The 22513-nt window shown below is 30.1% G+C and overlaps 2 protein-coding genes across 7 annotated transcripts in view; one reads left to right on the top strand and one right to left on the bottom strand.

Annotated features, from left to right (window-relative positions):
- Positions 1 to 22513, top strand: part of LOC111509351 (Centrosomal protein 290kDa) — a 155777-nt gene that overhangs the window by 104573 nt on the left and 28691 nt on the right. The gene's annotated exons all lie outside the window — the stretch shown is intronic.
- The window catches only part of LOC111509350 (probable cytochrome P450 6a14), a 39281-nt gene that overhangs the window by 2607 nt on the left and 14161 nt on the right, over positions 1 to 22513 (bottom strand). The window contains exons 4-5 of the mRNA XM_074174653.1: positions 21648 to 21857; positions 3400 to 3634 (exon numbers count right to left, since the gene is read on the bottom strand). Of these exons, the coding sequence (XP_074030754.1) occupies positions 3400 to 3634; positions 21648 to 21857 (445 nt within the window). The remainder of the gene's footprint in view (positions 1 to 3399; positions 3635 to 21647; positions 21858 to 22513) is intronic.

The following is a 22513-nucleotide window of genomic DNA, read 5'->3' on the forward strand; positions in this document are numbered from 1 at the left end:
ATTATATGGACTGATGAATCACAATTTTCACGTGAGAGAATATTCAATTGTCGAAATAATTACTTCTGAGTAAAGGGGATTCCAACAAAAATTCAGTTTTGATGTTTTTCGTATGCTCATGTATGATAAAGTTTCTATTTGCATTTATGAAAAAACGTTGAATTTCCAAAAATATATAGATATTCTGAGATCGATTGTGAGTGATTTTCTGGACAATTTGCCCCTGAACCTGTCTGCTAATTGTTGGTATTAGTTGAATGGGGCTCTTGGGCATTGCACACGTGACGTGAGTAGGGAACATTTACTACAAGTAAATGGTCAGCATTTCAAGCACCTGAGCTACTGAATTTTTGTCATATCAGTATCAAATGTCGAATATATGCGAAGCTAGGTTCACAATATTATCTCTTGTTTTCTAGTGTAGAATTATTTTTGTTTTTTCAAAAAATCAAAAATCAAAAACTCTGCTTTACTTTGCCAAGCTTTCGCTTCTAGTGAGAAGCTTCTTCAGGGCCTATAATTCATGGGCATGATGATTTGATAATCTTTGACTCTAAAGGGAAAGTTGATTGATACAATTTTCATTATTATCAATATGAGTTTTGGTATGAATAAGAGAACTGACATTGATAATCTCAGCAGTATATACAGTAACTTGCTGGAACTATACCAAAACTCATATTGATAACAATGGAAATTGTATCAATCAACTTTTCCTTTAGAGTCAAAGATTATCAAATCATCATGCCCATTGAAAAATGACATTTATGTTAAGGTATGACATTTGTCAAACCAAAAACCTCCATTAATGTTTAACGTTTTTCGTCGATTTATATGTTCAATTAATTGTTTTTTACTCATTTTTACTATAAGTATGATTTGTAATTTTATTCATTGGCAAAAAAACCCACAACTCAATAAATTATAGGCCCTGAAGAAGCTTCCCACTAGAAGCGAAAGCTTGGCAAAGTAAAGCAGAGTTTTTGATTTTTGATTTTTTGACTGAGAGACCCCGTTATTCCATTCTACTGTACATTTTTCCAATCGCTAAGATATATATATATATATATATATATATATATATATATATATATATATATATATATATATATATATATATATATATATATATATATGTATATATTACTATTAATGTAAGTTACAAAAAGGATTTGAAGCTCTTTGACTTGACTTGACTATTTGATTACCTGCGAGCGCTTTCGACAGCTGGTCGTGCTGTCATCCTCTAGGCACTATTCTATCTAATCTAATCAAATAGAAGTCATAGAGCTTCAGATCCTTTTTGTAACTCACATTAATAGTGAAATACTGAAAATAAAGGAAAAATTTGTTGCATCATCCAAATATATATATATATATATATATATATATATATATATATATATATATATATATATATATATATATGTTTTTGAGTTTTCCCAGATCTATTTATTAAAAAAAAGAAGTTTTTTTGTATAATTCAATGTTCATATGAAACAGTTGTTCAGAAAGTATTTTTCATTCGTATAATTATATGGAAGTTGTTTCTTTCAGTGTGTATCTGAAAGTAACTTATATGCATGATCCACACATCTTTTCAAAGAATTTATTTTGAAATAATTGCTTTCTTTCTTCCTGAAAGATCTCTTGAGTGTTGAACTACAGAAACTGCCCAGGCCGTTTGAGTTTTTACTCCTTAGAAGTGAATGTCAGAATGCCAAGGGCTCATGCTGTGGATTTTTATCATTGAAAAAACAGAAATCCATAAAAATCATTCCTATCTAAATAAGGTGGATAAATAACATCGAAGATTTATATAGCATATGCTAAATTGTTATTTTGAAGAATAGTATTACGACTTCCTTGAGAAAATATATTAATGAAAAAAATGTAATTGAAAAAAAATCTATTAGTGTTATTTTCCGAAATCTTCAAAGATCATTTCACTCCGTTTACTTACATTTATTTACATAATCATAACGAAGAGAAAAACTGAATTGAAGTGAATGGCAAAATCCATTATGTTTCGCACTAAAATGAGCGCAACGCAGTGAATTAATTCGTCATGGACATATTTTATCACTACATGAATTGACAAAATATTAACTCATTTCGACATTCAATAACTTATTTTCAATGGAATAAAACCTTTTATGAACAAGTTGATAGAGTCGCCATGGGCAGTTTACTCAAGCCAGTACTGGCAAATTTCTACATCTGAATAGCTTTCATCCAAAAATCCAGTACACCATGGACTTAAAAGAAAACCTCCAAATCTCATTCCTTGATGTTTTAGTCCTCAAGGAAGGTAATTGACTGAGCCATAAGGTGTACAGGAAGAAAATACACCCAGATCGATAACTATATAATGGATATAATCAGAAACGAACCGTAATCAAAACCTTTGAGAATATGTGAAGAAAGGTTTGTCGCGACAAAATAAAACACCAAACAACTGTGTTACAAGCAAAACAGCTAGTACAGAAAATACCTAATCCGCCCGACGCGTCTAAGGGAGAAGAAGAGAAACACCCAAGGTACTGTCTATCTGCCACACATAGAAAGTGTCACCGACCGAATCGAGAAAACTGAAAAGAAGGAGAAAATTAACACCGTCTTCAAACCAACGAAGAAAATATAGGAGAATTTGAGATCAGCAAGAGACAGCATAGACCCACTCAAATTAGCGACAGTTTACAGGATTCCATGTAACTGTGGTAAAGTCTATGTCGGTCAGACGAAAAGAAGCATTGGTACACGCCTAGTCGAGCACAAGCGAAGCTATCGATTGGGACAGACCGAGAAGTCTGAAGTCGTTGAACACGCATATCCGATGTGGAACACAAGATCCTGTTCGATAATACTGAGAGGTTAACAATGTCGAATCATTATTCAACAAGAATGTATTTAGAAGCCATAGAAATACACAAATATCAAGAGAACTTCTACAAAAAGGAAGAGAGAACATATCTACCAAAGATCTGGCACACAGCATTAAAAAGTGACAAAATGAAGCCAAGTCATCGAAATCGCGCGGGAAGTATGCGCGAACCCGCATTAGTGTAGGTGCGCGGAAAATCAGCACTTCAAATGACACGGTATTTTCAGTTGATACGTCAAGAAGAGTACTTCGATCACGCCACTGAAGATGCCTGCCGCAGTTGCAGTTGAAACATTTGGAGATTATAACCAAAGAAGACCACGGCAAAACCCGGAAGCTAATCAAAACAAATAACAAAACTTCAAAAATAATTATATAAAGACAACAACAAGATGATCATACTGTGGAATAGACAGATGGATGAGAATTTCAATAAATCAATAAAAAATAACAAACTGAACAAAAAATCGGAAAGTCCTTCAATACATTATTGACGAAAGAATAGAAAAACTCACCTAGTATTACCATTTCTAGATAGCTCATTTCCATAACGGATTCATAAGTAATTCCTTGGTGTTTTTCGAAAAGTTTGTTAACCTCTTCCCTAGCCTTCTGTTGAATATTTCCATTCAATGCCATTTCGTATAGAGCAAAGCTGATTGTGGTCGATGTCGTTTCAAATCCTGCCAGAAAAAATATGAACGCTTGAGCAGCAGCTTCTTCCATTGTTAAGGCGATACCAATGGGGAGCTACGACAATGAAAAACTGGTTTGTTTTTGATATGTACTCATAATTTTTTTATTGTATCCAACATTTTGATATCCCCCAGTACGCATACATAGTTTCTAAACTGAAAAAAATGTCACTCTCTTTGAAGTACTTGTATTTCAGTTGAATACGAATCTTGGGTTGGAGCTCTCAAGGACTTCCAGATAGAAATATGAAATATTGTCAAAATTTCAATGAACGCAGACATATATTTTCTGGAAAATTATAGTAGTTGACAATGATTTTTATAAAATAATCGAGAATTTCGAAAAAAAACAATTTTTTTTTACAAAGAACAAAAAAAATGTCTTGCCCAAATGAGAAGAACAAATCTACAATAGAAGAAAAAAATGGTAAACTGGGATCGTGGGAATTAGGATTTGTGGAATCTTTGAGATTCGTTGAAGAAAAACATTATAAGAAATATATACGTAGGATTGAAACCTCTGGCGTGAATTGAATATATTGGAAACAATTTTCCCACACCAGTATGAAAATACTGTGATGGTGTGAAAAAAGATTTTGAAGCAAACGAATGATTCGCTTCATGTCATTATGTTGTGTTGGCTTCAAATATTTGATTGCTACAGTGTTTTCAATTTTTCATGTATATCGAACGTTTGATGATTTTTAAATTTAGTCATAGTTTCAACATTGAAAACTTCTTTTTCGGTGAGTGATTTTATTATAATTTCATTACTTTCTTTACAACATCAAAAAACGACAATATTTATTTATTTTGTGGGAGGTATGTTTCATAAAATTCATTGTTATGGAGCATCGAAGAAGATTTTAATTAAATTCGAGCATACAATTTTTTTTCTGGGATAATTTGATCCTGTTTCTCAAAAAACCTTTTGATGAATATGTGGAAGAATGTATATCATCAATCGTTATTTGAATCTGGTCCTGAATTATGAAACATGTGAGATATTTGAATTCTTCATGTTCTTGAAAATCATGGAAATGTTTAAATAATATTGTTGTAAATCATGCCCTGAAGAGAATAACGCCAGTCATCATCAGTAGCCATAAACCAATTGTGACGAGGCTGAGAGCGCCCCAGTCTGACTGATATTTCGCGAATGTTCGAAACGTGGCGGCTAGAATAATGCCACCGGCTTCGATGGAATTCCGAAGAATTTTTCAGCGCCTTCGGTTGCCAAATATATACGAGAATCTCACGCTTATCGGAAGAGTCAAGTGGAATTGACAGTGCGGTACGCCGAGCGATAAGGCGATGGATATTTGAATAATACTTGAAGTTTTAGTTGAAGTGTTTTGTTATATCAATAGTAAAATAAAGTTGAGTTAGATCATTGTTCAGTTTAGTCAATTATTGGTTAACACACAAGGAAAAACGTTTCAATATAAATGACCAAAGTTGGATATTGATGCACATAATGTGGGTTACGTTATTGATAACTTTAACTCACTTCTCTTGGTTCAGAATACACAGGAAGATATTATTATAGAGTAGCGAAAGAAAGAAGACGTGATTATTTTCAGTATTTCATTTCTTAGTGGTGATCCATCGGAAATTAAATATATAAAGTGAAACAAAACCGAATACTCCACATAAACCATGATATAATGGTTTGCTTGGAAATCTTTCAGTTGATAATCAACGGTGTTGTCACGGTTCAATGACAATAAAGGAATAGGTAAGCGATCTGTGATACGAACTTCTGTAGGATGGTAGGATACGTTAGGCATCGCTTATTTTTTGTAATATGATAATTGTGCTCACAACGAATTGCTTTGTTAGGAGGGATATGGATTACACAGTAAAAATGAAGTTGTTTCGACTTTAAAAAATCAATATGGGCAGGTACTAGCTGAATAACTTTGGAATGATGAATATTTTGTTTTTTTGGAATCTACAGTGATCAAATCATATTTTAACTTAACTGATATCATACCGAACTTCATTTTTGACAAATTCACATGTTTTAGCCTCAGTGAATATTGTGTCGTCAGTACTTCTCAATTTCAAGAAGCCATTTGAATATAGATTGAAAAGAACAGATTCCAAAACTGTATGTAACTTGTGGACTCTATATTCTATTGCTCTTAGATTGCTTAGCTCGTAGATCATTACAGACAAACTATTTTGTAGATAGCTGCCGGTTAGCATGAGAAAGTTTCGTCTGATTTCGTATCTTGTGATCTGCGATGAAAAATTTCCAGAAGTCGATAAACAAACACGGGAGAGTTATTCGTTTTTCCAGTCAATCACGTATTGATTCTTTTAATTTCAATATGACGTCTCTCTGAAACCGAATAGATTATTCGAGATGGGTTTATGGATGGAAGAAGTTATTCTGTTTTCAGCAGTTTTTTGAAACATGTGTAATTGGCGAAATAACTCTATAGTTGATAACTACAGGTTCATCACTGCTTTTGTATTGTTGTTATGACTGAATTTTTGAATGCATCAAGCCAAACACCTGAAGTTGAACATTTATAAAGACATATTCTAGTAGACAATTATACAGCCTGACTCACGATCGATGATAGACGTTCAAGGAAAAAACAACGCAGAATTCTTCGGAATCTGACATTTCCTTACTTGATTGTGCTTTTATATGCAACATATGGTTGCTTTTTGAATTTCATGAAGATCCAGATATTCAATATACCGCTCTATTTGCCGCCGCAAATCTGTTTTTGTAGGCACTGTACACTCTTTTTTTCATAATACCTCATGAAAAACTCAACCGGTGTGAGATGGAGGATCTTGATGGCCAAGGTCCTAAACGTTCTAACCAAGGATCATGAAATTGCTCGTGAATACTTCTGGAAATGTTTAGGGTGGAATGAGCTGGGCTTCGTTTTGTTGAAACAAGAATTTCTATATTTCTCTAAAGGCAAATTTTTGAGGAAACATGAAACAACCGTCCTCAGTATTCCAGTAAATCTTTTGGGATTTGAATGTTCATCATGAATGGAAAAGCCAGTTTTATTGTTCCACAGCATACAATTTTGTATTTTTCTTGGATACCCGTTTCTTATCACATATATTCAGCTATATATATATATATATATATATATATATATATATATATATATATATATATATATATATATATATATATATATATATATATATATATATATATATATATATATATATATAGCTGAAACAGCTGTATACCGGTGGCTCTTAAATCAATATGAGAATGATCAAAGAGTACTTTGATCATATTTTTTGATTTTCGTGGAATTATTTTCCAGCAGCTTGACTGCATTAACCTAGAAAGATTTCATATCATTTTTAGAAACATGTGGATCCGTTTTCCGATGGCATTTTAGGTTAGCTTCCCAAATTTCTGCTACCGCAGTTGTCGGTTGATTGGTCAAACCACCGACACTGACATAAAAACTTGGCAAGTTGACTTGGGTGTCACACCAATAGGTGGTTCCACTTATGTTTCGTTTGCGTTTACGCACCAATTTTTTATCGATTACTTTCTTGGTTTCTTCTCATTTTGTCTTCAATCGAGGACCGCCTGCCCGGTACTGACGATGCCCAATAGGCTAAAACAGCTGTATACCGGTGGCTCTTAAATTGAAATCAATATGGGAATGATCAGAGTACTTATCTATTTATTCTTTGATTTTCCAGCAGTTGGACTGCATTAACCTTTCTAGATTATATATATATATATATTATATATATATATATATATATATATATATATATATATATATATATATATATATATATATATATATATATATATATATATATATATATTGAAATTTCCGAATTGAATATTATATATTATATATATATATATATATATATATATATATATATATATATATATATATATATATATATATATATATATATATTTACATCCTGCGGGCATTTTGCGTCCTTTCGCAGACAAAGCATTTTGCGTCCACCAGAAGTAATGTATTTAGGATGAATATAATTGCGTATATTGAATATTTATGTTATTTCAAAAACGAGACACTATTTCATATTTCTCTATTTTCAAAAAAAAAATATACGATTTTTTCACTTTCGAGTGATTTTGTTTCCTTTCTCTTCACTATCTATATTGATTCCTCCCTGTATATTTTGCTCACATGTCTAGCACTTTTTTGCATCCTCAAATGTATACTATTTGTACATAACAACTATTTTGCATCCCCGATGTTGCCAAAGAATCAAATCGTAAGATACCAATTTAAATTTAGATTTCACCACTCTCATTCACGTTTTGTCTTTCCCGACATATGTTAGGACGACATATGTTAGGACATAAAATAAAAGTTTTATGAAAATGTTGTGAAAAAGTTATGAACAGAGATGAAGAATAATTTTTATAAAAACAATCCAACTTCCAAATTCAGTACAAAATTTTATTTGATTGAGTGATCGAAATTCTTTTTAGTCATGTCAATAGTAAAGTTATTTGTATCAATAAAGGAAGTGGTCCAAAATATTCATTTGAGATAGTTACAGAGAAATACTTATCAAAAATGGGAAGAGAAATGAAATCAAATGAACAATTAGAAGGAAATTGAAAAAATATTAGAACACTTAAATACGTATGCTTAAAATATGTTTTTCCGTTCACAATCTGTCGCACTCCTACGAACGAAAACTCTCAGACGTAGAAACTTGTGTAAAGGACTGATAAGGTCTTACATTTTAACGTGTGCTTCCTAACACTGGTTGGACGATAGCAAGTGAAAATCGATCGTTCAGCCTGCGCTGCGGCTTGAACTATCGGTCGATTGAGAGAGTGAACAAAGCACCCACGTCGAACCGCCCGGCAACCGACCTTATTTCTAAAGAAAACAATTTATTGTGGTCTGAAGTGATCCTCATAAACTTCTGCACCTTGACCTGATTTCCTCTCTAATTGAAGATTTTTTGAATATTATTTCTCATTTAAAATATTCAAACGACGATATACAAACTAATAAAAAAAGTAATCTAAATCGTGGATTATCAATTACAGAACAGCTTCCTCTGAATCTGTTTAAAAAAATCCGAATAGACGAGAATACCGGCAAAATCTTTAATTTTCAAGAACTTAACTATTACTAATTTAACATTTATTTTCTACATTTGAAATAATAAGGTATCTAATCCTAGTTTATTTATTGAATTATCTAACTTCATTGTAACAAATAAATTTCAATAAAATTTAAAATTTCATCTTTTAAATTTATTTAAAAAAAAATTTATACCAATTAATCAGTACTGATTAAATCATATTATTTGTATAACCGCAACTGCTGGCACACATTTTGTTAATATTATTTTCATTATCAAATCAAAATTTCTTCAATATTTGATATTATTTATTGCAAATTATTTTTATTTAAATAATTCATTCACTCAAACTCATATTGAAATTAAAAAAATAATAATTCATAGGCTTGAATCAAATCTATTAAAATGTTAATGAAAATCAAAAATTACATTTTTTTATTTCAATTTTTTTTTATTCAAATTTTGAATTTCAAACTTATTTTTAGTCCAAAAATTTTTACTGAAGAAATTTTTTTTTCACTGAAAAAGTTTTTTTATTTTTTCATTATCAACTTATTGATTTAAACTTGAAATGAATCTTATTAGAATTTTATATTCTGAATTTTTATCTCTTATATTGAAAACAATCAATCAGAATTGAATTATTTAATTATCTGATTTATTTCTCTATCTTTCAATTTCTTTTCAAAGTAAAATTCAAAATATCTATTTAATTATCCATTAAGTAATTCCACTAATGATTTATATTCTTACCTGTATGATAGTTCATCAAGTAGATCCGCTAACGCTTTCAATTACCCTTTTTAAATAGACATTTCCCCAAAATTCTATCTATACAATAATCTTACTAGCACCGCTAACATTTCTAGTTATCCCTTTTTGAATAGAAATTTTCCCAAAATTCTATCTATTCTGTTAAATAGATAGAATTTTGTTATCTATTCTGTTGCATAGTTAGCGGAGCTAACTGGATTGTTAACCAATTAGGTTAGGTTAGGGAGCAGTTAGCTCCGCTAAAGGTTTCAATCACCCTTTCTAAACAGAAATTTTTCCAAAATACTATGTATTCAACAGTCTCAAGTAGCTCTGCTAACATTTTCAATTATCCTTATTTTAAAGATAAACTTTTCCAAAATGCTGTCTATTCAACAATCTCAAGTAGCTTCGCTAACACTTCCAATTCTTCCTTTTTCAAATAGAAATTTCTCCAAAATTTTATCTATTCAAAAGTCGCAAGTAGCTTTGCCACCATTTTCAATTATCCTTATTTTAAATAGAAATTTTCCCAAAATTATATCTATTTACCAGTCTGAAGTAGCTTCGCTAATATTTTCAATTATCCCTATTTTATATAGACATTTCCCCAAATATCTATCTATTCAACAGTCTCAAGTAGTTCTGCTAACACTTTCAATTATCCTTATTTCAAATAGAAATTTCCCCAAAATTCCATCTATTCAACAGTCTCTAGTAGCTCCGCTAACATTTCCAATCATCCTTAATTTAAATAGAAGTTTACGCAAAATTTCATCTATTCAACAGTCTCAAATAGCTCCGCTAACATTTTCAATTATCCTTATTTTGAACAGAACTTTTCCTAAAATTCTATATATTCAACAATCCTACTAGCTCCGCTAACACTTTCAATTATCCCTTCTCAAATAGAAATTTTCCCAAAATTTCATCTATTCAACAGTTTCTATCAGCTCTGCTAACATTTTCAATCATCCTTATTTTGAATAGAAGTTTCCGCAAAATTCCATCTATTCAGCAGTTTCAAGTAGCCTCGCTAACATTTTCAATTCTCCTCATTTTAAATAGAAATTTTCCCAAAATTCTATCTATTCAACAGTCTCCAGTAGCTCCGCTAACACTTTCGATTATACCTATTTTAAATAGAAATTTCCCCAAAAGTCTATTCAACAGTCTCAAGGAGCTCCGCTAACATTTTCAATTATCCTTATTTTAAATAAAAATTTCTCCAAAACTCTATCTATTCAACAGTCTAAAGTAGCTCCGCTGATATTTTCAATCATCCCTATTTTGAATAAAAATTTCCCCAAAATTCTATCTATTCAACAGTCAAGTAGTTTCGCTAACATGTTGAATTATCCTTATTTCAAATAGAAATTTCTTCAAAATTCTATCTAATCAACATCTCAAATAGCTCCGCTTACACTTTCAATTATACCTATTTTGAATAGAAATATCCCTAAAATTCTATCTATTCAACAGTCTCAAGTAGCTCCGTTAACATTTTCAATTATCCTTATTTTAAATAGAAATTTCTCAAAAATTCTATCTATTCAACAGTCTCAAGGAGCTCCGCTAACATTTTCAATTATCCTTATTTTAAATAAAAATTTTTCCAAAACTCTATCTATTCAACAGTCTAAAGTAGCTCCGCTGATATTTTCAATCATCCCTATTTTGAATAAAAATTTCCCCAAAATTCTATCTATTTAACAGTCAAGTAGTTTCGCTAACATGTTGAATTATCCTTATTTCAAATAGAAATTTCTCCAAAATTCTATCTAATCAACATCTCAAATAGCTCCGCTTACACTTTCAATTATACCTATTTTGAATAGAAATATCCCTAAAATTCTATCTATTCAACAGTCTCAAGTAGCTCCGTTAACATTTTCAATCATCCCTATTTTGAATAGAAATTTCCCCAAAATTCTATCTATTCAACAGTCAAGTAGTTTCGCTAACATGTTGAATTATCCTTATTTCAAATAGAAATTTCTCCAAAATTCTATCTAATCAACATCTCAAATAGCTCCGCTTACACTTTCAATTATACCTATTTTGAATAGAAATATTCCTAAAATTCTATCTATTCAACAGTCTCAAGTAGCTCCGTTAACATTTTCAATCATCCCTATTTTGAATAGAAATTTCCCCAAAATTCTATCTATTCAACAGTCAAGTAGTTTCGCTAACATGTTGAATTATCCTTATTTCAAATAGAAATTTCTCCAAAATTCTATCTAATCAACATCTCAAATAGCTCCGCTTACACTTTCAATTATACCTATTTTGAATAGAAATATCCCTAAAATTCTATCTATTCAACAGTCTCAAGTAGCTCCGTTAACATTTTCAATTATCCTTATTTTAAATAGAAATTTCTCAAAAATTCTATCTATTCAACAGTCTCAAGTAGCTTCGTTAACATTTTCAATTATCCTTATTTTAAATAGAAATTTCTCCAAAATTCTATCTATTCAACAGTCTAAAGTAGCTCCGCTAATATTTTCAATTATCCCTATTTCAAACAGAAATTTCTTCAGAATTCTATCTATTCAAAACATATTTCGGTGTATCCTTTCCGAGGTTCTGGTCTATCATATATATTTCTCACAATCGTAGAATCTTTATTTAGAGTCGTAGGGGGCTGTAAAAAATCATTCCTCAGAGCCGTAGGAGACTGTGTGGCATCACTAAGTTTTCAGAAACGCAGGTTAATAAATGCACAAAATGGAAATCTCATATAACTTCGCTAATGCTTTCAATTATCCCAATTTTAAATAGTAATTTCCCAAAAAATTCTATCTATTCAACAATTAAATAGTCACTAACACTTTCATCTATCTTTTTCAATAGAATTTCCTCCCGAAATCCTATTTTATAACCATATTTTTACCTCGAGAATATTCAAAAAAAAAATTTAATGAATTGAAAATTTCTGATAACGTTTTTCAATTCAACATATTTTGCAAAAAAAATTTTTTCCACAAATTTTGAAAAAAATTCAGCCCATTACAAAAATTCTATGAAACCTAGTAGAATTTTTGCGATTTTTTAAAGGCACCTTCCTCAAAATCGGCCAAAATTGAGTATTTTTTTTGCGTACTTTTTGCTTTCAAATTTTATTTTTATAACTTATATAATTCAAACAAATTAGCACCTAAAACTTTCAAAATTGAATTTTTAATAATCTTACCGATAAATTATCATTGGCAATAATTCAATTCATATGATTTTTATTCTTTAATTATATGAAGACTTTTTGGTATATTAAGGATGAAAGAACCTTTTTTTTTGAATAATTTTATGGTATTATTTAAAAACTATATTTATTAATAATTTATTATATTTTGTTGATTATACATAATTTTATTTATATACTAATGATTATATTATTTTCAATTTTTAGTACCTACTTTAATATTGAATATAATTCCGATAACTTTGTGTAATGTAATTTTTTGCATTTTTTTGTTTCTTTTTTCTTAGGACTTTTCCTGATGAAAAGTTTTTACTGGAAAATTCCTATGAAAATAAACATAAACTACCAGAAAAAACTATGCAGCAAAAGTTCATAAAAAAATTACATAAGCTTTTTCTAATAAAGGCCTTGGTATGAGTTATAAGAAAAAGTATAAGAAAACATAGGGGAAAATCCCCGTCATAGAGTTTCTCTAATATAATAAATTAGCCAAAAATGCGCGATACCTGACAAAAGAATAATTTTTATAGAATCAATCATGTGTGAAATTGCCCACCACCACACTCTCGTAAATTACATTCAATGGCATTACCCATTTCTACAAATATCAAAAATTTGTGTACATTGAATACTAAAATGTATAAAGATAAGCTAATTAAGCTCCTGGATCCATACCCCATTGATAAAGGTTTCACCCCTTTTCTTCATAATTATTAATATATTCAAATTATTATTTTTTCCTTTTCAATTTTTGGTGCTCTGATTGCCATTTCTACATATTCTTGATTTGGAATATGGATTGGTTTGGAAATTGATTTTTTTTCAATTATTTCCTTATTGAAATCTCCGCAAAGAATATACCCCCCTGAATCACAAATAAAATAATTTATCACGCAAAGATTGGTATCTGTAGTTGTTTTGTTTTCAACTTTGAAATTAAATAATTTAAATGAATTCATTTTCAGAAATTTCAATTTTTTTCATAAATTTAATATTGAATTCAGCCCTTCTAGTGGAAATTGGAATAGCAGAAATAGCATTTACTCGATTAACTTAGCAAAAATTGAGTCCTATAGTTATTTCAATGTATAATCTGAATACAATTAATTTTTTTGTTTTCCTTTCTGCTATAGTGAGAGGAATTTTAGGATTAAATCAAATTAGATTACGAAATATTTTATCTTATTCCTCTATTAATCATATAGCTCAAATATTAGCAAGAATTTTATTTATAAAAATAATTTGATTTTGGTATTTCTGAATTTAATCTCTAATTTTAATAGACATTATTTTTAATATATTTGAAATTCTGCAAATTTTTCATTTAAAACAATTTATATATTCAATAAATTAGTATAAATAAAGAAAATCATTTTTTATTATAATTTTTTTTATTTGGGATGTTTACCCCCTTTTCTAGGATTTTTACCTAAATGACTGATCACTGATAGTTTAATTGAAAATTATTTTGTACTAAAACAAAATTTAATTACTTTTACATTAATTCCTATGTTCTTATATATTCTCACCTCCAAATTTGTAATTTAAAATCATTTTTGACTATAAGACTGGCATACATTTTCATTTCGTAAATAAATTTACAATTTATTGCTTATTCTCAGCCATTCCACCGAACAAATGGTTATTCTCGACTTATAAAAATATTGAAACTTTATATTTTATTTTTGGAGTATGAGTATATTAGGTACTTCATTAAGAATTTCAATTCGAGCAGAATTGACAAACCTTGGAACTTCAATCGGTAATGATCAAATTTATAATGTTATCTTAACTGCTTATGCTTTTGTTATAACTTTTTTATAGTTTATCAACTTCAACTTTTCAGACTTCAATACAAATATATGGAAATTCTGATCTGGGAGTCCCGAAGTCACGTTTAATGGGTATTACAGGGTTGCCACGACTTTTGGTCAAATAGGAGTCAATTTAATGCGTGGAGTGAAATGAAAATATACATTATGTATATAACGCTCGCGCTCCCAATCGGATTTATGATGAACTAAAAATGTATATTTACTTTCATTTTTGGCACTAACTTACTTCCATTGAATTGTCTATTACTGACATCTGGTAAGGGGAGAAGGAAAATTATCTCAACCAGAAACAAGCTATGAATATATCCGTTGGAAATCTGTAATATGGTTGGTTTCGGTCGTTTATCTAGAGAGATATTTACGATGACTATTTTGCGTCCGATATACGGACGTAAAATAGTCACGGAAGCAAAATGTAATGTACCGAGCCTATTGATGGACGCAAAATGATGCTAGGGATATAAATATATATATATATATATATATATATATATATATATATATATATATATATATATATATATATATATATATATATATATATGTTAACTCGAAGATTCTCACGGATACAGTATGATGAGCTGTTTTCTCGGGTTTCGCTCCGTGTTCTGTGTATTTTCTCCCCCCCATAAGGATTATTTTCACAACGTTTCGGCAAAGTCTCATTTGCCATCTTCTGGTGATGTCTGGTTTTTTCAACTAGACTTCATATATATATATATATATATATATATATACAGTGTGACCCATTTAAAATGGAACCACCCCTGTAGAATGTGCATTTTTCAATCAATCTCAATTTTTTTTAATTGAAATATTAAGCATGAAAAACTGTATCTTGACACTAACTTTCACAATTTTAGTTTCATTTCCAAGGCACTCTATGGTTTTTTTTGTTTGTCAAAAACGGCAAAAGTTTATTAGGCAATTTTTGTTTTCAAATTTGACTACACCACTGGATTCGTAGTCATTATAAATCAAAACTGTCAAATTTTCATTAAAAAATATTTGTTAACAACGAAGTTACAACATCTTCAATTTTGGAAACAAAGTATTTGTTTGTAATTTTTATTCAGATTATAGACATATTTGAGATCTGACAACACTGTCATCACCAAGTAGAACACCAGTGAATTCGTACAGTGAAAATCCGAAGTCAACAGCTCAATGCGTTCTACAGTTATAACTCCTGAAAATATGGTAATGTGAGAGATTTGTGGTGAAAGCGTTTTGTAATAAAAATCTGACTACGCCACTGGATTTGTGGATAATATTCCCTTAAAATCATTCATTTGAGTGTAGGTTACGAGAAGTGAAAATTAAAATAAAAATTGAATAATTGAATAACAGAAAATTAAAAGTTCATTTTCAAGTTACGCAGTAGTAGACCAAGTTCATAATCTCATGTCATGGGATCTCCCAATTGCGCTTTTACCAAATCTTGATAGAATCTTGAAGTATTAATGGTCATACTTGTAAGCTTTTTGGAAGTTTCTCAATAATAAATAATAGTACTTTTGTAACAGCGCACCTGGAAAATCACATTTTATGAGATTCTGAACTTACTCTACCTTCTTCTATAGCTGATGAAAACAAAATGTATACAAACAAGTTTCAAAGTATTTATTCAACAATTAATTGCCATTAAGAAAAAACTGATACTAAAATAAACATTGATTTATAACTAAACATTCAAATTTTTGTGGCTTCTACCAAACCTCCATTAAGTTCAATACATTTATCGTATCTCTTCCGAATATTGTTTACACTATTTCTTATTTCTTGAACTGTAATTTCGGCACAAGCTTGTCGTATCCTTTGCATGAGTTCAGCTCGATTCGTTGATCTTGTTCTGTATACTTTTTGTGTCAGAATACCCCACAGAAAAAAGTCTAATATTGTTAGATCAGGCGATCTAGGTGGCCATTCAATTAAGTCACTACCTCGTCCTATCCAATGATTTGGAAACTGGTTATTTAGCCACTCCTTAACAATCCTCGAATTGTGCACGGAACAGCCGTCGAGCTGAAAATATAAATTCACTTGTTCCGCAAGAGGCATTTCATCTATTTCGTCCGATAATTGGTTATTTAGAAATTCCAAAAAATTTTGCCCGTTTATGTTTCCATAAAAAAAATATGGACCTATTATTCTATTTTGTACTATACCACACCAAACGTTAACTTTTTCGGAATATTGACTTTTACAATTTATGATCCAGTGCGGATTTTCCGTAGCCCAATACCGAGCATTTTGCGATGAAACTACCCCATTGGTGCTGAAAGAAGCTTCATCACTAAACATTATGCAGTTTAAAAAATTTCTTGTATTCAGGTACTCGCCTTGTGCCCACAAACAAAATTCCATACGTTTCACTTCATCACCTGCCTTTAAAGAGTGAAGAAATTTAGGTTCAAATGCTCTCATTTTGTTTTGTTTAAGACATCGTCGAATAGTCTCTCTCGGTAAGTTTAAATCCAAACTGGCGACTCGTAAACTTCTGTTTGGGTGGTTTCTAAAATAATCTAAAACAGCACCTTCGTTTAAATTTCTTCTTCGGTGATTATTTTTTAAAATATGTTTGCTGACTGCACCGGTTTCTTTAAATGTTTTGTTAATTTTACTGACGGTGCTTCTGTCAATGGGAAGTCGATTTGGATGTTTGTGATTAAATATCCTAGCTGCTTCTCTTTCACTATGATAATTGTCCCCAGAAATTCTCACAATTTCAATTCTTTCTTCTAATGATAATTGCAAAGCCATTATTAAATGCACGTAACTAACAACTATTATTTTATTTATGATTAACTGTCAAAATCACAGCCTACTGTTGATTTATTATAAAACCTTTGCAAATTATTGATATCTCCTCTAGAAGATTGTTTTAGCTGAGTTATGAAGAATTTACAGGGAACAATTTTTGTCCTGCTCTCTGTTTTATTATTGAATAAATGATTTCCATGCTTTAAGTCATTATGATTTTAGCGGCTATGCGGAAGAATGTACTAAGTACTGCATAACTTGAAAATGAATTTTTAATTTTCTGTTATTCTAGAATACACTCCTCGTAACCTACACTCAAATGAATGATTTTAAGGGAATATTATCCACAAATCCAGTGGCGTAGTCAGATTTTTATTACAAAACGCTTGCACCACAAATCTCTCACATTACCATATTTTCAGGAGTTATAACTGTAGAACGCATTGAGCTGTTGACTTCGGATTTTCACTGTACAAATTCACTGGTGTTCTACTTGGTGATGACAGTGTTGTCAGATCTCAAATATGTCTATAATCTGAATAAAAATTACAAACAAATACTTTGTTTCCAAAATTGAAGTTGTTGTAACTTCGTTGTTAACAAATATTTTTTAATGAAAATTTGACAGTTTTGATTTATAACGACTACGAATCCAGTGGTGTAGTCAAATTTGAAAACAAAAATTGCCTAATAAACTTTTGCCGTTTTTGACAAACAAAAAAACCATAGAGTGCCTTGGAAATGAAACTAAAATTGTGAAAGTTAGTGTCAAGATACAGTTTTTCATGCTTAATATTTCAATTAAAAAAAATTGAGATTGATTGAAAAATGCACATTCTACAGGGGTGGTTCCATTTTAAATGGGTCACACTGTATATATATATATATATATATATATATATATATATATATATATATATATATATATATATATATATATATCTATATATATATATATATATATATATATATATATATATATATATATGTCATGCAGGTAGCTATAGCTGCCTCCGTGGTGATTTTGATAGTTTTCTAGTAAACACAAGTCTAGTTGAGAAAACCAGACATCACCAGAAGATGGCAAATGAGACTTTGCCGAAACGTTGTGAAAATAATCCTTATGGGGAGAAAATACACAGAACACGGAGCGAAACCCGAGAAAACAGCTCATCATATATATATATATATATATATATATATATATATATATATATATATATATATATATATATATATATATATATATATATATATATATATATATATATATAAATATATATATATATATGCGGTTGGCTCCTGTTGATGGCTCCGTGCATTTGTATTTCTATCTTTTGGTAACCAAGTGTTGCCCATCCTTACACTTGGCTGCACCATACTGATGATGGGCCAAAAGCCCGAAACACGTGTCTATGGTTTGCCACTTTCTTGAGTGCTATGTCCGATATTAACTTCTGTTTCTATATATATATATATATATATATATATATATATATATATATATATATATATATATATATATATATATATATATATATATATATATATATTTATTTATTTATTTATTTATTCAATGAATAAACGAACTGATATTGATAGTCCTAGCAAAATTTACACGTACCTACTGAAATATGATAAAGAAAATGAGTGATCTAGTAATTCGAGTATCATTCAGAATTTTCCCACTTGACATTGTCAGCCAAAAATCAAAATCAACTGTCATTATTTAATGTTTTTCTATCTGTTTTTGAACCTTTTTATATTTTATTCTCACGTTAGTAAGTTCTCCATATTTATATATTTTTCACAAGATATATAATCTTATTATTTTAGTTGTCCTGACGAAGGTGTGCAATTTTCCGAAAGCTTGACATATAACAAAGAGTTTTCTTTGTAACAGCCCAGCTATTGACTGCAACCTCACGCACTGAACCGATTTATAGTTAATCCAGTCACTAATTATTCTGTTATATATATATATATATATATATATATATATATATATATATATATATATATATATATATATATATATATATATATAAAACTTGGGAATTTCTTTGGGTGAACAGCAGAACGGAAGTGTACTCTTATAACACAAGTTATTCCAATATTTCGATAAAATTTATTATCATCTTCAGGGAAAAGCTACAAATGTTTTATGGTGATAATACAATATGAAAAAGTTTTTTTATTTTAATAATGATATAAAAATTTTTTATACAACTTACTGTTAGTGAGGTTGGCCGTGTCGAAAAGAATGTTATATCTAAACAATTGAAACATGTCAATTCAATAAAATAGTCATCAAGTTAAAAGAGGTAGACACCTCACTGGATACAAAGAAGAATAATGAATTAAAACTTTTAATAAAAATCGTTATTTGTTTTAAAATTATGGGAATACCGGTAAACGCCATGTGCATTCAGAAACAAGAGAGAGAGGCACAAGACAGTTGACATTTTGACAATGACAGTTGTCATGTCATTATATTATAAAGGTGTGTTAGTTTGTAAATGATAACAATCTGGAACACAAAGGGAACTGATTATGGAACAAGTGTGATCAGAGACATCTGCTGTTCTGTAAGTAAATAAATGAGAGAAAATCCACCAAATCAAATATATTAATTAATTAACAAAATCCTCAGTGGTCTTGAGGAATGGAATGAAGAAAATATTTACTCAAAATAAAACCCTGCCTTAGGGAGGTTGGAAGTTTTGTTGAAACAATATCAAATATTATGAATTTATATTGGAGAAGAGAACCCAGAATTATTGTTCATTTGGAAATTATGTAAATTTTTATCAATGTCTAATAAGAAGGCATAGATTCCACTGAGATGATCAATGTCAGACCTTTTATTAAGGCAGTTATCTGATTGTAATATGAAAGACATTTCCAAAAACAATCTTTTAGATGTATTTCTTTCAGTTGATAAAATTTTTGCTGAATTAAAGTTCATGTTATGACCTTCTTTGTAAATATGATTGCTGAGAGCACATCTCTCAGGATGTAATCTACTGTCACTCTTATGTGACGAGATTCTGTCTTTTAGTATTCTTGACGTTTGACCAATATATTCACTACTACAATTTAGACAAGGAATGGAATAAATTAGATTAGACTGAAGGTTGATGGGAGTTTTATCTTTGAGTTTAGAAAATAGTTTATTGATGGTGAAAATGGTTCTAAAGGCTATTTCTACATTTAAATCTTTGAAAATTCTGCATAGCTTTGGTGTCATATCGCTTATGTATGGTAAAGAGGAGAATAATATAGGAACTGGAGGTGGATCAGTCCCAATTGTGACATTGTCAGACACTAAAGGATTTTCATCCAACTGGTTATTATTATTGACTTGCACGTCCATGGTAGACGTGCTAAATAAGATCTTCTTAAGTAGAGGATCTGGGTAGGAATTGTTAATGAATAATTGGAAAAGTATATTTAAATTTTTTTCATGAAAAGAGGGATCGGAAATCTGCAGAAAGCGATTCTTCATTTGTTTGACCAAATTAATTTTCGTTGACTGCTTGTGGTATGACCAATAGTTCAAGAACCTCCCAGAACTATAGATTGGTATCGCAAACCTATCAGTTCTGCTGTTCACCCAAAGAAATTCCCAAGTTTTGTTCTTAACTAGTCAGCAAAGACTGTCCTTCAACTATATATATATATATATATATATATATATATATATATATATATATATATATATATATATATATATATATATATATATATATATATATATATATATATATATATATATATATATATATATATATATATATATATATATATGGCTGGGATTGTTCGTTTGTTGCAAAGTAACAGTGTGTTCAAAAAATATCAAGAGTTCCTTCACATGGTTTGTAGTTGTGGCTTCTGGTTCATTTCGTTCGGATGTGAGCTGAATTCCAAAGAATGCCCATCTCTGCAGGTGAAACTCTGAACTGCAGCGGCCTCAGACCAAATAGATGGTTCTCACACGTCTTGTACTCATATACATTCAATGAAAAAAGTTATGGGAAGAAACCAGTGTGTTTTTTCCACAGTTTACAGTTAAAATTCATTATGGAAACTCCATTATGACAGTGTGTATCATTTACATAGCAAAAAACAGACGTTTTTGTTCGTATACAGGATGTAATATTTACTTGGGTAGACCCACTGACGTCATAAAAACTCAAGAATTGAAAGGCATTATAGATATAGAAAGTGGCATTATAGATAGTTCAATCCAGAGTATTGAAAGTTGATATACATTTCGAAAATTACAGTTATAAAATTTTGAAAAATCTTGATCGTATGAATTATTCAGTAGTTTTCCACTGATATCCGTTGATAATCACTGAACTGAATCAGTTCAGAACGTAGCTAATACTGTTTATTCACAAAAATATACTTACTTTCACCTTATCATAATCAACTTCGTCGTCAATTTGTCCATTTTTCCTCAATTGAATGAGCAGCTGCAAAAAGTCTGGTCTGCTGACATTGTTTTTCTCGCGATATTCGATTGTTTCTTTCACTACTCGACTGAAAAAATTTGTAACGGTACCAGAAAATACGCCCAGTCCCAGAATTTTGGCAACGGAAGGAAAACTTCTGATTATTATCTGGAAAAGTAAAACTTATTAGGTGCAGGCGAAAAGGGTAAAATGAGAATCGTGGAGGACTACTCTCACATATAAAACATCTCTTATTGGATGGATTTCATCAAACAAATACTAATGGATACTAATAGTATGTATAGAAGATAAAAATAACATATCATCAGCAACACTTGTTATTCCAGCAAAAATGTTAATTGAAATAGCGAAGTGACATGAAAGATGGACATCGTAGGTCCAAGAACTATTCTTTGAAGTACCCCGAATCAGACCATTCTCTTATTATATTAAATGTACTTAAGTAGGGAGCCTATTAGTGTTACATAAATATGGTATCTAGTGCGGACGTAAATAGAACCCGCCCTCTCAACTTTCGAACGGGATATCTTATCTTCATCTTATACATAAAAAAATTATTTGAGCAAATATTCAAAATGTTCTTCAATTCATTTTCGAACTCATTTCTAACATTTTGGAAAGTTTCCGGGATAATGTTAGCACATGTTTCGGTAATTTTGTCATTGTGGATCTGTATTGTCTCAACTTGAGTAACATCAACTCTCAATTTGATATAATCAGCCCGAAAAGAAAATGATCCAATCCCTTACTGACCCAGAAAATGGGACTATTCACCATTTCATCAAAAAACAATTAGATTTTTG

The sequence above is a fragment of the Leptinotarsa decemlineata genome, unplaced genomic scaffold, assembly GCF_025532065.1.
Source record: "Leptinotarsa decemlineata unplaced genomic scaffold, Ldec_3_MD MMD2_tig00000690_RagTag_RagTag, whole genome shotgun sequence".
Lineage (NCBI taxonomy): Eukaryota > Metazoa > Arthropoda > Insecta > Coleoptera > Chrysomelidae > Leptinotarsa > Leptinotarsa decemlineata.